Source organism: Crocodylus siamensis, chromosome 7 (assembly GCF_052110815.1).
Source record: "Crocodylus siamensis isolate JL-2025a chromosome 7, ASM5211081v1, whole genome shotgun sequence".
Classification (NCBI taxonomy): domain Eukaryota; kingdom Metazoa; phylum Chordata; order Crocodylia; family Crocodylidae; genus Crocodylus; species Crocodylus siamensis.
Window position 1 is genome coordinate 9,348,198 of NC_143401.1, and position 15,036 is coordinate 9,363,233.

General features: G+C 45.7%; 1 protein-coding gene across 3 annotated transcripts in view; it reads left to right on the plus strand.

Moving 5' to 3' along the window:
- The window catches only part of RLF (RLF zinc finger), a 56,791-nt gene that overhangs the window by 18,399 nt on the left and 23,356 nt on the right, over positions 1–15,036 (plus strand). Inside the window, exons 3-5 of one of the 3 annotated variants that reach the window (XM_090057761.1) lie at positions 2,932–3,013; positions 8,662–8,794; positions 13,469–13,688. In XM_090057761.1, the coding sequence (XP_089913887.1) occupies positions 2,932–3,013; positions 8,662–8,794; positions 13,469–13,688 (435 nt within the window). Of the gene's footprint in view, positions 1–2,931; positions 3,014–8,660; positions 8,795–13,468; positions 13,689–15,036 lie in introns of those variants that run through there. The other 2 variants (XM_090057759.1, XM_090057760.1) reach the window with 2 other exon arrangements.

Sequence of the window (15,036 nt, forward strand, 5' to 3'; positions counted from 1 at the left end):
GACATGTTAGGTGGAAGGCAGGGTGCTGTGGCAGCTGACAGATTGTTGCAGAGAGGCACAAGCTTTTGTAGGCTACTGCCCACTTCATCAGGTGCTATAAATGGTTGTGCAGAGAGCAGGGCTACTAAATGGAAAGGAACATGGTCATTTAAATACAAAGAAATAGTTTTGTTAATCTGAAGTCAGGCAGAAATCAGAGTGCAGTTGTTCAATTAAATTAATTGAATTAGTCTACAAGGTGCAACTCTACACTGCCTTCTGTGTGAAGCTATAATATGCATCAGAACTATCCCTTCATAAAATTGTTCCGACTCATGCCTGCTAGGGTAGAAACCCTCTATTAGAGTTCTCGCTATAAGTATTTGCAGGATGTGATAGTCTGATCTTCTTAGTCTTCTAGGCTTGCTCTTCTTCCTACATCTCTCTAGCTGGGGAATCTCTTGGTGCTCTCAAGAATTTTAGCAGCTTTGGGGGGTGGGCTTTCTAGCTTAGCTCCCGAGGCCTGACTCAGGAGCAAATCCTTCCACAATTCTTCCTGCTTTTAAAGGCTGTGTTGGGGGCTATAACTTCAAGCTGTTAGTCCCTTTTTGTGCATCACTTCCAAAATGATTGATTGATTGCCTGAATATCTGATTGCATGATGAGACTGTATGGCAAGCAGGGATTTGATGCACATGCTGTATATAATAGTGGAGAGGACATGCAGAGTTGTGAGTCTTGTAATGCAAGGAACTGCCAAGCTGTATGTATGGGACAGGTTGACTGCCTGGCTTCCCTTCAAAGCGATTATCAAGAGTTGTGACATTTGGACGAAACCCTTTGGGACTTCGGTATAGGGCTACTGTGTGTATAGGTACTATTGTAGGTCTGGCATTGTCGGTCACTTCCTCTATCTTTTCCACTGTAGGAATGGTGTTCTTTGCAGCACTCTGCCCTCTGTGCTGAAGACATGACTTGTGTATAGTGGAAACGTACTGCAGCATGGGTTTTTACTGAGAGAACCTTTCTCCAGACTAGAATCTTGGTGGATGTCTTCCATTTTCTGCAGCCAGCGATTGTTTGAACCTTGTCTTACCAAGGCAGGAATTCATTGATTCACTGAGAGCAGTTCCATAGAACTGCATAGGAGAGTCCTACTTCTTGCATGCTAGATGTGAACTGGAAAGAGATGCTTCCCTGTAAGGTTCTGGGGGGTGGTCTCATAGTTTCATAGTTTCTAGGGTCGGAAGGGACCTGAGTAGATCATCTAGTCCAACCCCTTGCCATGGCAGGAAATAATACTGGGGTCAAATGACCCCAGCAAGATGTTCATCCAACCTCCTCTTAAAGACCCCCAGGGTAGGAGCCAGCACCACTTCTCTTGGAAGTTGGTTCTAGATCCTAGCCGCCCTGACCGTGAAGTAGCGCTTCCTGATATCTAGCCTAAACCTGCCCTTTGCCAGCTTGTGACCGTTATTCCTGGTCACTCCTGGCAGTGCACAGGGGAATAGTGACTCCCCCAGTGCCTGCTGATCCCCCCTGACTAGTTTATAACAGGCCACAACATCCCCCCCTCAGCCTTCTCTTGTGGAGGCTGAACAGGTTCAGGTCCCGTAGCCTCTCCTCGGGGCCTGCCCTGCTGTCCCCTGATCATATGAGTGGTCCTCCTCTGGACCCTCTCCATGCTGTCGACATCCCTCTTGAAGTGCGGTGCCCAGAACTGGACGCAGTACTCCAACTGCGGCCTGACCAGTGCTGCATAGAGGGGGAGGATCACCTCTTTGGACCTGCTTGAGGTGCATCTGTGGATGCATGACAAGGTATGGTTGGCTTCCCTGACTGCCTCCCCATACTGCCAGCCCATGTTCATCTTGGAGTCAATTATGACTCCAACATCCTTTTCCGCCTCTGTGCTAACAAGAGGGGAGTTCCCCAACCTGTAGGTATGGTGCCGGTTGTTCTTCCCCAGGTGCATCACCTTGCACTTGTCTGTATTGAATCCCATCCTATTCATATCCGCCCACCCTTGTAACCTGTCTAGGTCTGATTGTAGCCTGTTGCTTCCTTCTAGTGTGCCCACATCCCCCCACATCTTAGTGTCACCAGCAAATTTGAACAGGGTGTTTTTTACCCCCTCGTCCAAATTGCTGATGAAGATGTTGAACAGTGCGGGCCTGAGGACCGAGCCCTGCGGAACCCCACTGCCCACGTCCTTCCAGGTTGAGAAGGACCCATCCACTACCACCCTCTGGGTGCGGCCCTCCAGCCAGTTGGTGACCCAATTGACTGTGTGGGCGTTGACACCACAGTCCCCCAGTTTCTTAATGAGAACGGGGTGAGAGAGAGTGTCGAAAGCCTTCTGGAAGTCCAGGAAGACTATATCCACTGCTACCCCTGCATCTAATGATCTGGTAATCTGATCGTAGAAGGCCACCTGGTTGGTCTGACAGGACCTGCCACTGATGAACCCGTATTGGTTGCCCCTAAGCATGCAGCCCCCTGCTGGCCCCTCCTGGATGTGTGCCAGCATAATTTTCTCAAACGGCTTGTCTAATTAACATTGTCAAGTTTATCAACATTTTTTTTTTCTCAGAACAATGTGGTTGTTTTAGGAGGTCTTTACAAGGTAGAATTAATATTGTCTGGATGCCTTAATTGCACATTTTTTCCTTTAGCATGTTTGAAGAACTTCATAATTTAATCTTAACTCTGAATTTCTTGCATTTTATAATGCCTGAGGTCTTTTGAGTTAGTTGTTATATTTGTGTTAGTTGTTGTTTCCCCTTCCCCTCTTTCTCCCTCCCATTCCTCCCCCAAGTTGTTAATATTCTCAAATAAAACAACCACTTAAATGTAGTTTTTAGAATAAAACAAGACTGCATTAAAATGTTATTTCCCCATTTGCTGTTAAAACACATTAGTTGGCTTACTTAAACAGCTGTTCTGTTACAGGAGCTGTTTTGAACTACTGCTCTCAATTCCTGAAAGTGAATTGCCACGTGAAGTATGGTTAGGATTCCATCAGTCTATGCGGGTAAGCATGTTTCAGTTCAGGTTTTCTAATGTTGCTTTCTGTCTCATTTTCTTATTTATTAAATTACCATTTTTTACAGTTAAAATGTCAGATGTGTATTGGACAAACTGTACAATGACCCAAAGAAACTGGCAATGAAAGAAGTAGATGTTTGTGGAATCTCTGAGGACATGATTCCATCTGGGCATATGTCAATGGGGTGTAGAGGGAGGGCTTGTATAAGAGGGTGATTATTGCAGTGGTAGGAAAACATGGACAGAGTCACAGACAGAAATGTGAGTAGTAAATGACAAGGCTAGTGTCATTTTTTGAAGGTATGAGGTTGCAATTAAATGATAAAGTGGGGGTGGGAACTAATAAAAGACAAGCTTTTAAAAGTTGATAAGTCACTTTTCTTAAGGGTAGGAATACTATATGAACCAGTCACTTGAAGGAGATGTGCTTTGCATATGCATGACAGTAGTTTCAGTAGCAGTAACTTTTCAAAATGATGAATCTCTGAATATAGTAGTCTCAGGAAAAGGCTCAAATTTTTGTATAGTTTCACCTGAACCTATCCAGTTTCAGCTTCTAGCCACTGGATCTAGTTCAGTCTGCTAAAGTAAAGAGCCCTGTATCCACTTCGGTCCCCATGTAGATATTTCAGTATTGATCAAGTCATCCCTTTGTCTTTGGAAAACTATAAATTGAGCTCCTTGAATCTTTCCACATAAGGAAGGTTCTCCAGTGTTGTAATTAGGATTCACTTTTAAGGCTGGCTATAATTGTGTCGGTAGAGTAAAATAATTGCTTGAATTAGTTGTTTCAGTCATTAATTCAAGAAAAAAAATACATTGAGTAACTTTCTGCCAGGGATTTGATGGTGTCTTACAGAGGTGCACTGATATATCGGTCCATGTCATATTGGCACCGATAAAAGGAAAATTAACATTATTGGCAACAGGTTTTTTTTGGCCAATGTGGCTGATAGTCATTGATAAATGCCATGTGCCTGAGCACAGCCACAGCATGCATGTAGCCAGGAATGCAGCCCAGCAGCTTGGAGAGCTGGATCAGCTGGTAAGTCTATGGGGGAGGGGCATGGGAGGGGCAGAACTACAGGGTGGTTATGGTGAATTTTGGAGTGGCTGTAGTGCCCCCTCCCAGCGTTGCAGCCCCTGCCCAGCCTCTTGAGGAAGAGGTCACAGCAGGCAGCCTGCTCTTGGTCTGCACACAAACCGGGCCTGGGGGCTCATGCCCCCCCCCATATCTCCCCCAGGAGGGCACACAGCTGTGAAAGCTACCCTTCCCGCTGCCCTACTCCCTCCCTCACTGTGGGCACCTCAATCTGTTCCCCCCTTTCCCCACCCAGCTTTCTGGCTGGACACTGCTCTCCAAGCTGCTGGGCTGCATGTCGGCAGTTGGATCGGTGTTGTCCAATATGGTGGCTAATAATCAGACATCGGTATCAGCCAAAAAAATCTTTATCAGTGACCCCTACCTATTGTCTTATACTTTTGTCAGCCCAGTGAAGTTGCGTTGTGTTGAAGCATTCAAAATATAAATTTGACTTTCTTATTTCTGACGTTTAGGCTGTTTCTGTGGATTTTATAAAGTTCCTAGAAGCAAAAATAAAACAGTAATGCTGTTACTTTTGTGGCCTTCTGTACCAGTTTTGGTGTCAGTTGCTGCTTAAGAGTATGGTTAGGATAAGAGCAGCAATATATTTTACAATGCATGCTTTTTTTCACCATGGATTTGCTATGCCTTATTTTATACCTAAAACTTGGAGAAAAAATATCCAGGCCTTTGTTTATGGATGGCTTTTGCCATTTGTATGCTTGCTGAGCACGTAGTGCACTATCTCCAAACTATCAGTGGGGATTCCTATTTCCAGCAGGTAATAATTACAGTATTAATGGAAGCATTTTGACGAGGATGATCTTACTGGGGATAGTCCTGCTTTGAGCAGGGGGTTGGACTAGATGACCTCCTGAGGTCCCTTCAAACCCTCATTTTCTATGATTCTGTAACTCTAGAAGGAATGACTGTGCCTCGTGCTCACTTGACACTATCAAGGTGGCGGGTCTGATGCAAGCAAAAGTTAAAATGGATTTGATCTGAGCTTACCACCGCTTTCAAGAGCTGCCTTGCTCCTCCTCCTCATATTTAGTTTACTATTAAGTTGGACAAGTGAGCATTTAATTTTTTTACTCACAGCTTATCTAGTCTCTTCCTTGTCTTACACTTCTCTTTCTTCAGGGACATGAGGCTTTTGTGGGAGGGTTCAGAAGTGAAGAATGCTTAATTTACTTATCAGTAAAGTCAGAAGAGTAGTTCAGGTCCATCTAACTTATTTCAGTCACCAGAAGGTCTTGGTGGCATCTCAGGTCCCAAAGGAATTGGCTTGGTGTCTGGAACTCAAAAGCTTGGTTGGGGGTTGGAAAGATGGTTAATGTTATGGAGGGTGTTGGGAACAAAAACCTTAAAGCAGGGATGTGTTGGGGTCAAGTTTTTGTAGCATTTACAGAAGCAATGGAGCAGATCTAACTTTGGAGATGTAGAAGATGTAGGATTTGCCTAAATGTTCTAAAACGGGGGTGCCCATGGAGCCCTTGCATTTACCCTGTGGGGCTCCCCACGGGCTGGGAAACATGGTGTTGGGTGAGTGGTGGCCATTAATAGTATTCCTCAGGAGTACTGCCTTCAGTCACCTGCAGTGGAACCTATACCTGAAGGAAGAAGGGCTGCTTAATCTGTAGTCATTCATTTTTGTGGTCAGTGTGACCTCCATCCTTACTGTTGGGATCTTCAGCTAGTTTGAGTTTCAAATTGTGAGGAAACAAGAATGCGTACTGTTCCATTCATAACTCTTTTCAAGGAAGTGCAAGGACATAAAAAGTTCAACATGTGGGTTAGAGGGCATCTGTATTCAGAAGACTCTCATAGTGTGCTTGAGTCACGTGTGCACCTATAGTAGGATCCACCTTGATAAAAGTTCCCAAAAATACTACTGGGTAAATAGCTGTCATCTTTGAAATATAGACTGGCCCATCTTCTCAGTAGAATGTTTTTAACCCTTAACAATCAATAGTGGCTCCTATCCTGGCGGTCTTTAAGAGGAGGCTTGATGCCTACCTAGCTGGGATCGTTTGAGCCCAGTTTTTTTTCTCCTGCCCAGGCAGGGGGTCAGACTTGAAGATCTACGAGATCCCTGCCGACCCAACTTCTATGATCCTATGATTTTTACTAACCTTTCACTGATTTAATCTGAGAAACTTCCAAGACTCTTATAAAACAAAACAACAACAAGAGGATTACTCCGCGCTGGTCCGGTCCTGCAGGGACCAAACCAGGAAAGCCAAGGCTGCAACTGAATTCCAACTAGCTTCAGGCATCAAGGACAACAAAAAGTCCTTTTTCAGATATGTGGGGAGCCGGAGGAAAAGCAAGGGTAATGTTGGACCCCGGCTAAACCAGATGGGACAACTGACGTCCAGGAAAAAGCCAACCTATTAAATAGGTACTTTGCGTCAGTCTTTCATCAGTCACATGGGATGCCCATGCCTGCTATGGGACAGGGAAATCTGGGTGAGGGGGATCCCCTACCCTCCATCAATGCTGACCTCATGAAGGAACACCTTGAGAAGCTGGATACCTTCAAGTCAGCTGGCCCTGACAATCTGCACCCCAGGGTACTCAAGGAGCTGGCGAGCGTCATAGCCCAGCCCCTGGCACGGGTCTTTGAAAACTCCTGGCGCTCTGGTGTAGTGCCCGAAGACTGGAAGAAGGCCAATGTGGTGCCGATCTTCAAGAAAGAGAGGAGAGTGGATCCGGCTAACTACAGGCCCATTAGCCTGACTTCTATCCTGGGGAAGATCTTGGAAAAGTTTATGAAGGAGGCCATCCTTGAGGGACTGGCCCAGGCTAACATCCTAAGGGACAGCCAGCACGGGTTTGTTGCGGGTAGGTCTTGTTTGACCAATCTCATTTCCTTCTATGACCAGGTGACCTATCACCTGGACAAGGGAGAAGAGATTGATGTCATATATCTTGACTTCAAAAAAGCTTTTGATCTGGTATCCCATGATCACCTCTTGGCCAAAGTGGCCAGTTGTGGCCTTGGCTCCACCACGATCCACTGGCTGGGAAATTGGCTTCGTGGTCGGACCCAGAGGGTTGTGATTGATGGCAGTCACTCATCATGGTGCCCTGTGACCAGTGGGGTCCCTCAAGGCTCTGTCCTTGGACCCATACTGTTCAACATCTTCATTAACGATGTGGACACTGGAGTCAGGAGTGGACTGGCCAAGTTCGCCGATGACACCAAACTTTGGGGCAAAGCATCCACGCCAGAAGATAGGCAGGTGATCCAGGCTGACCTGGACAAGCTCAGCAGATGGGCAGACGAGAACCTCATGGTGTTTAACACCAATAAATGCAAGGTTCTCCACCTTGGGAGGAAAAACCTGCAGCACCCTTATAGGCTCGGCAGTGCTACGTTGGTTAGCACTACAGAAGAAAGAGACTTGGGGGTCATCATTGACCACAAGATGAACATGAGCCTGCAATGCGATGCTGCGGCTAGTAAAGCGACCAAAATGCTGGCGTGCATCCATAGATGCTTCTCGAGCAAATCCCGGGACGTCATTCTCCCCTTGTACTCGGCCTTGGTGAGGCCGCAGCTGGAGTGCTGCGTCCAGTTTTGGGCTCCACAATTCAAAAAGGATGTGGAGAAGCTCGGGAGAGTCCAGAGGAGAGCCACGCGCATGATCAGAGGTCAGGAAAACAGATCTTACGATGACAGGCTGAGAGCCATGGGACTCTTTAGCCTGGAAAAGCGCAGGTTCAGGGGTGATCTGATGGCCACCTATAAGTTTATCAAGGGTGACCACCAGGATCTGGGGGAACGTTTGTTCACCAGAGCGCCCCAAGGGATGACGAGGTCGAATGGTCACAAACTCCTGCAAGACCATTTCAGGCTGGACATAAGGAAGAATTTCTTTACTGTCTGAGCCCCCAAGGTCTGGAACAGTCTGCCAGCGGAGGTGGTTCAAGCACCTACACTGAACACCTTCAAGAGTAAATTGGATGCTTATCTTGCTGGGATCCTATGACCCCAGCTGACTTCCTGCCCTTTGGGCAGGGGGCTAGACTCGATGATCTCCCGAGGTCCCTTCCAGCCCTAATGTGTATGAAATCTGTGAAACAAACCCCAACACACTTTCCTAAACCGCACCACTCTGTCAAGCAAAAAATGTCCCAACTGTCCTCTCGGCTTCTTCCAAAGTTAGTCTTCTATGAATCTGTGTTGAAATGAGAGAAAAAGGTGGCATGCTAGAAACAATATACATGTTCATTTTAACATGAAAACAGATAGCACAGGGTTTACCGTAGTTACTGTTTTTCTATCTGACTTGATAAAAACTTCTGTCAGATTCTCAGTGCTGTAGAATTTAGGTAAGCTTGTCCCAGAATATACCCAAAATTTGACAAAAGAACTTCATGATGAGTCAATTGATACAGAAATAAAGCATTACAGATGACCATGATGCAGCTGAAAGGTGTTGAAATTGTTTTCTAGTTGTATAATTAGTAGTCTCTTTCCCAAATTAGTCTTAAAGTTTACCTTACAGTGGTAATGAACCTTGTGTTTCTTACTTTTATAGGAATCACATGATGCTTTACTGGAATTTGGGAATAATAACCTCCAAATATTGGTTGACATCACTAAGGAAGGAGTATGGAAAAATCCAGTTCTTCTTAAGATTCTATCTCAGCAGCCAGTAGACACAGAGGAAGGTAAGAATTGAGATTCTGATACTGTATAACATGATGTTGTGTGACTTAACTCAATTATTGTTTTGGCTGTAGGCAAGGATTGTTTGCTTAAACTTACTATTAGTATAGAATTGGTTAAGACTTCCCTTGATGCCATTTTCACTGCTAATCATTTGCTAATCCAAATTTATCATGAAACAGACTCTTTGGCACCATATTCAGTAATCCATCTGCACTACTGCATTTCTCTCTGGCCTGTTTTAACCATACATTTCTGGATATTTTGAAACTCCATTATAAAAAATAGTCTGCCAGACAAGTGTCCTATCAAAATGGGGTATCTTTCCTTCCCCAGTTTAGAGTGGGTCATCTGGCATAGATGTGTCAGTTTTAAACAGAAATTGGAAATAAGTGAAACAAAAGAAGTAATTGGGCATATGTGCTATTGCTGCTTTAAGATATACAGAAAAGGCCACATGAATCTAGGATTTTAAAAGGGGGGTGAAGATAGGATAACACATCACCACATAAACCACAACACTTGTTTTTTTCCAGTTAAAGAAAATTCGATGTTTTGCTAATATGCTGGGGGTTAGCACTGTATTATTCTATTTAAGATCAAAGCAGAAACAAAACTATTAGAATGTGCATCAATTTCCTAAATTAATATATGTACTATAAAAAACAACTAGGCAAAATACAGTCAAAATAATCAGAAGATGCTGTCATTTGATCCTGTAGTCATTATAGTTAAATGCATGTTTCTTATTCAGACAAGGTTCTTTGGGTGAATCTGGTATCTTGTATTAAACCAACTTAAATAGTTGGAAAACCATTATTAAGCAAGCTTTCGGATTTAAAAAAAACCCTTCGTCAGGCTAAGGAAGTTTCAGCAGTTGGTGTGTGCTTTTCCTGGATGGAATGAAAAGTAAAGAAGCCAGAGGCTGGGCTGGGCTGCATACAAGACAGGTAGTCAGTGAAAATGTAGATCGTCTCTCACCCATTGACTCCTCAGGCTGCGGGTGGGGAATGAATAGTGGAGAGATACCTGGGGAGTCGGATGTCAGGCAAGTTATCACGTGTCATAAATCCAATGTCTATATTTAGTCCATGATTTTTTTAGTAGCTAGGAGGTTGATGAAGTGGAGTTCATAGGCTCCTCTCTGGAAAGTTTCCTTTGAGGATCAGGACTGAGAGATGGGAGAGAGAGTGGTTTTCTTGTGAGAAATGTGCTCCCACAGGTAATTGGGGCACATTAAGACCTATAGCTAGAGCTAAAAACATTCTGCACAGCTTTGAAATAGAAGAGAGACTACCAAGAATGGCTAACAGACAACAATAATGCAGAAGTGAAGCTAGTCTGACTAGCGTGAAACATCAAAACCATTAAAAGGATAGAGGGTTGTTAGCATCTGTGGGGTGGAGAGAAAGTAGCAGGATAATGTGCCACAAAATTTAGTTGGCTCTCTCAGGATTGCCTAAACAGAAATGCTGCTGCCCCTTTCAGGCAGTAGACTTCAGTGTTTCGGTGGAGCAAATTGCATTAGGTGATGATTAGGATGGAGTCGAGGTATACCTATCCAGATGTTATAAAACACAAAAATGACAAGATCTGCACCTTCACAGGCAGTACTGTTCATAACACTTCAAACTTCTGTGAGGTATTTACTTCTGTTTCCAACACATCATTGAGCTTGCTTTGTCTTGGAGTCGTAATTACCCAGTACTGTAATCAAAACTGAATTCTCTTATGTCCTGTAATGCACTCAGTGTTCTGGTTTTTGATGTTGTCATTTGTTTCTGATTGAACAATTCAAGAAACAGCCATTTCAAAGTGGTAGCCAGGGTGAGGAAAGGAATCCTTAATCAATTTGAGAGTTCTTTCTGGTGGGTGTCTAAGATTTGTCTGGTTCCTTTTCTGATGAAAACCTCTTTTTAACAGAACAAGTAAATGTGGAAGTATATCAGAATTCAGTGCAAGTGGGGTGATAAAAATAAGTTTACAATGCAATAGTGTTTGGCATGTTGGACAAAATGTAGACACAGTGTACTTCACTTTTAGGGTATGGACAGATGTAGCATTTAAAGTGCTTCAAGTGCTTTTAGAGAATGCTTCAAATCGGGCCTTTCTTCCTCAGAAATGACCCAGGTTAAAACAACTTTGAAGCATTTCACTGTGAAACACTTCATGTTTACCCTTCAACAGAGTAAAATAGGGAGTTGATCAGTCCTCTGGCTTTACACAGTGCTTTGCGTGCCCTTCCACCCTACTGATCTGAAGACTTGCTTCTATGATGTTGAGCTCTACTGCTGTAGGGCCACAGAACCTGGCTGGCATGTGACCTCACATATTTACAGCTAAGTGGAAAAGCATGTCATGCCTTTGTTTTGCTGGACCCCTCTACCCAAAAGATATGACTTCTCCTGTAACTGAAGAGTGGCGAGGACCTTTCGGAGCATGTCAGCAACTATGTCAGCAGGACTACCCTCTTATGTGTTCTTAAGGTAGTGGACTACAGGCAGGCAGAGGTATTGAATTTCATGCCCCAGGTGATATGGAAACACTTGGTGTTCAGTGAGGATGAGCCACACCAACTAAGCTGTCTACAAGCATATCTCCTGAAACGGCGTCTTGGGGACACAACTACGACTGGCACTAGTACTGTGCCAAAACAAAGTACTGAAGGTGTGCAGTGTAAGAAGGCCCATGACACTGGTTTGGTTGTGGGAGATGACTTGTGCCTGCTAGCTGCCATTGCCAATTCTGGCTGGCAGCAACTGACAGGCAGGAGCAGGAGGACCCCTCCAGTCCCTGGCTCTGACACGAGAGAGAGAATATCTGTGGGGAGTCCCTTCTGATTGGTAATCCCAAAATAGGTTGTCCAGATGTAGTTGCTCTGATGCCACTGATATCAGCCTGCCTGGCCCTTCCCAGCTGACTGTCCCTCATCCTCATGCCAGCCTGGCCAGTCAACAACATGCCTGATTATCCCCTCATTCTCACAGCCAACTGCCTGTTCACAGTCCTGCCAACCATCCTCCCACCTCTACCAACAAAGCATTTTCCCCTCTCCAGTGGCTGTCTGCAACAAGCCAGTCCTCCTCCAGTATTTGAGACATAGACAGCATAAATGTCCACCCAGCCGTCAGGTAAGATGCACCACTGCAGCACATGGCAGCATCAGTGGCTTTCCTTCCTCTCCCCCCATCTCCACAGCATCTTCAGGCTTCTTTGGGGTGTGAGTCTACATTGTCACTGCATATTGATATGGGGAACCCTAAATGTACCTGCACGTAAAAATATGGCACCAGGTTGCAGGAAGGTGGGAAAGGGGAATATTTTGCTTTGTAATATTCAAGGGTGGAGTTCCAGTAACAGCTGGTGGGGGAGTGGAGAGTTAGCCCTGGGGCCTTGAGAGTTTAGGAGGGTGTGCATTCATGCCCAACAATCCTTCTCTTTGGGAGTCTGGTGTCTGCATCTAGCTAGCACCAAGGGAATTAACACCACCTCCTGACCATAATAGGAACTAGATATGCTCGGAGTGGAACAACTAAGTGATCAAGGTGGTGTAGTCCACCTGTGGACTTTCACTGTTCTGCCCTTTCCAGATTCGTATTTGTGGACTTAAAGGACGGTTATCAGGTAATTCACCAGTGGGCAGCTTAGCACTTTGTTTTGTGCCTTTAAAGGGGTGAATTACTCCTTCCTCTTCTCCCTCCTCCCTTTCTCAGGTGATAGAAGAACAGGCTTCTTTTCCCTTTCCTTCTCTATCTCCTCCCCGCCCTTTTCACTGGGCTTCCTAGGCCAGGAAGGAGTCAGTGGTATTCTTTATTTACCCCTCATTGTTAGGGGACAGGCACTGCAACTTCCTCTGGAGATGCAGTGTCTGCTGGGATGTCATGTTGAAAGGAAGATTTCTCCTTTCTGTAAAGCCACCAAAATGGGCTTGTCCTCTTGAGGAGGCAGGATCCTTGAGCAGAACCATCTTCACGAACTCAGGAGCACATATAGTGCATTTTTACACGTGCTTCAGGGGGGTGCTTTAATAAGTGAGCCACATTAATTAAGCACCTGAACGTCACATGTATCAGCATCCCCTGGACTGAAAAATGGCAGTTCAAAGCACTCTGCTACCATTTTTCAGTGCCAGGGACACTGATGCATGTGATGTGGGAGGCTGCTGGAGCACAGTAACTTCTGTGGTTGATTAATCAAGTCTGCTCTGCACTGAATTTCCAGTGCATCAGAGCTGGCCCCTTGCATGTCTGTGGGAGTCTGTAGAGCTGTCCAGAACAGTGCCCATCTGGGTCATGGTCGTGCAGAACAGATAGGTGTCTCTATAGAAGAAAACACCTTGCAAAATTAGGAGATACTGGAGAGAATATACAGTGTGGGCCCAGACCCAGGGAGCTGGCTATGCCCATATTTCTCATGCCCTGCCTCTGGACCTCCCAGTATATTGCAACGCTATCGGGGCCCAGAAATAGCATCCCAGGCCAGGTTTTGGAGGGTGGGAAGGGCTGTCGTTTTTCCCTGTCCTGGAGCACTTGGGCTTGGGAACTTAGTATCTCAGCAGCTGGAAGCAGAAGTGGAGAGACTCCTGAGATGGAATGTGTAGATGAGTTGGGGAGTTCATCATTCCTAATGTCACAGCAGTTTAACAAAAGGCCATTGTTTCCCTGCTGTCATTTCAGGGTCAACACCTGCTGCAAGTGGAGCTCCCACTGTAGTAGGTGGAGAGATTCCCCAGCCCAAAACTGCGGTGCAGAGTTTCATAGTATTGGAGGAGAAAGTGATTGGAGGAGAGATGCTGATTGATCTGGTTACAAAATCAGAAAGGAGGGCGGCTGCTGCTGCAGAGGAATGGAGGGCCAGAATGGAGTTGCACCAGGACCGTTGCACTGACCTGATAAGGTGGGGCATGATTCAGGCAAGACACGGAGGTGTGTTCCAGGCCAGAAGGAATGAGAGTCCATGGGCATGGCAAGGCAGACTGGAGATGCTGGTGGGCACCCTCCAGGCTGAGAGCGAGCCAGTAGACTGTCTCAAACCTATGCTCAGCAGGCAGGTGGAGAACAATTCAGAGAACTTTGCCCCTCAGGACAAGCTTAGGTCCTCCTTCTGCAGCATGAGCTGTACCTCCCCCTGCAATCATGGGTCAGCGGTATTCTCAACAGGGTTAGAATAATTTACAGCAGCCTCTACCAGAAAACTTCATGGTCGGTACCTTCCTCAGTCAGGATCAGTGTCTTGTCAGTGTCATCGTTTTCCTTTGATGTATTGTGGGGACAGCTTCCTCCTCCAAGCCTCAGTGATACAGCTAGTCTCTGGGATAAGGTTTCTAGCAGCAGCCTTCTTCCTTCATGTCCTCACCAGCAGTAGCCCTGTAAACTACTGACAGCAGTACCTTGGGAACACCCTTTGTCCTCCCCCTCCAGCCAGCCCAACCTCCAACTATTGTAGGGTTACCCCTGTATTCTCACCAAATCCTTACCCAGAACAAGATCTTTACTCCATGGGGTTCAGTTCCCATCCTCTGGCCATGCATTTGTTCTCCAGTTTGTGATGCCCAGAGCTGCCTTCTGTCCTCACAGCAGTCCAGAGATCAGGTCCTTGGTTAACTAATCCAGTCATATTCCCAACCACATGCGGATGTGGCTTTCCATAGCCCTTCCATGCCTCTGCTTCTCTAGTACTGGGACCCCCAGCGCCTATCCCCACACTAGCTCAAATTCAAAAGCCTGTGCTTTATGGTGTTGGGGTCTGGAGAAACTCCCCTGCACCACAGACTCTTTGACAGTTCTGATCAGTAGAAAGAGCAGCAATTTGACACTTGAATCCCTCTAACCCATCCAGTCAACGTGGTGGCATGCTGCCATGCCACTGCACCCCAGTCCTCCCGAGGCATCTGTTGAGGAGGCCTCAGTAGTGACAGGATATAGTTTAACTGTCTGCCATGCCCCTTCCCTTCCCAACCAACAGTTGAAAAAGCACCCTTCATTTTCCCTGCCTCCTGTTTGTAAAGTACATTTTTGTTGTTCTCTTAATAAAACAAAAGTTCTTGACCATTTCTGTTGCTGAATAAAAAGTTCTTTAGGCTCACAAAACCATCGTTGGATCTGCCTCATGCCTTTCAATCTTCATTTGCTTAGGTCCTCTTGCTCTACAGCCCAGCGCTGCAGAAAGCAGATAGCCAGGGTGTCACTGATGAAAATGAAAGCCCAAATGGTTGTTGTGTCATAAAGGCTTGGCCTCTGCTGCA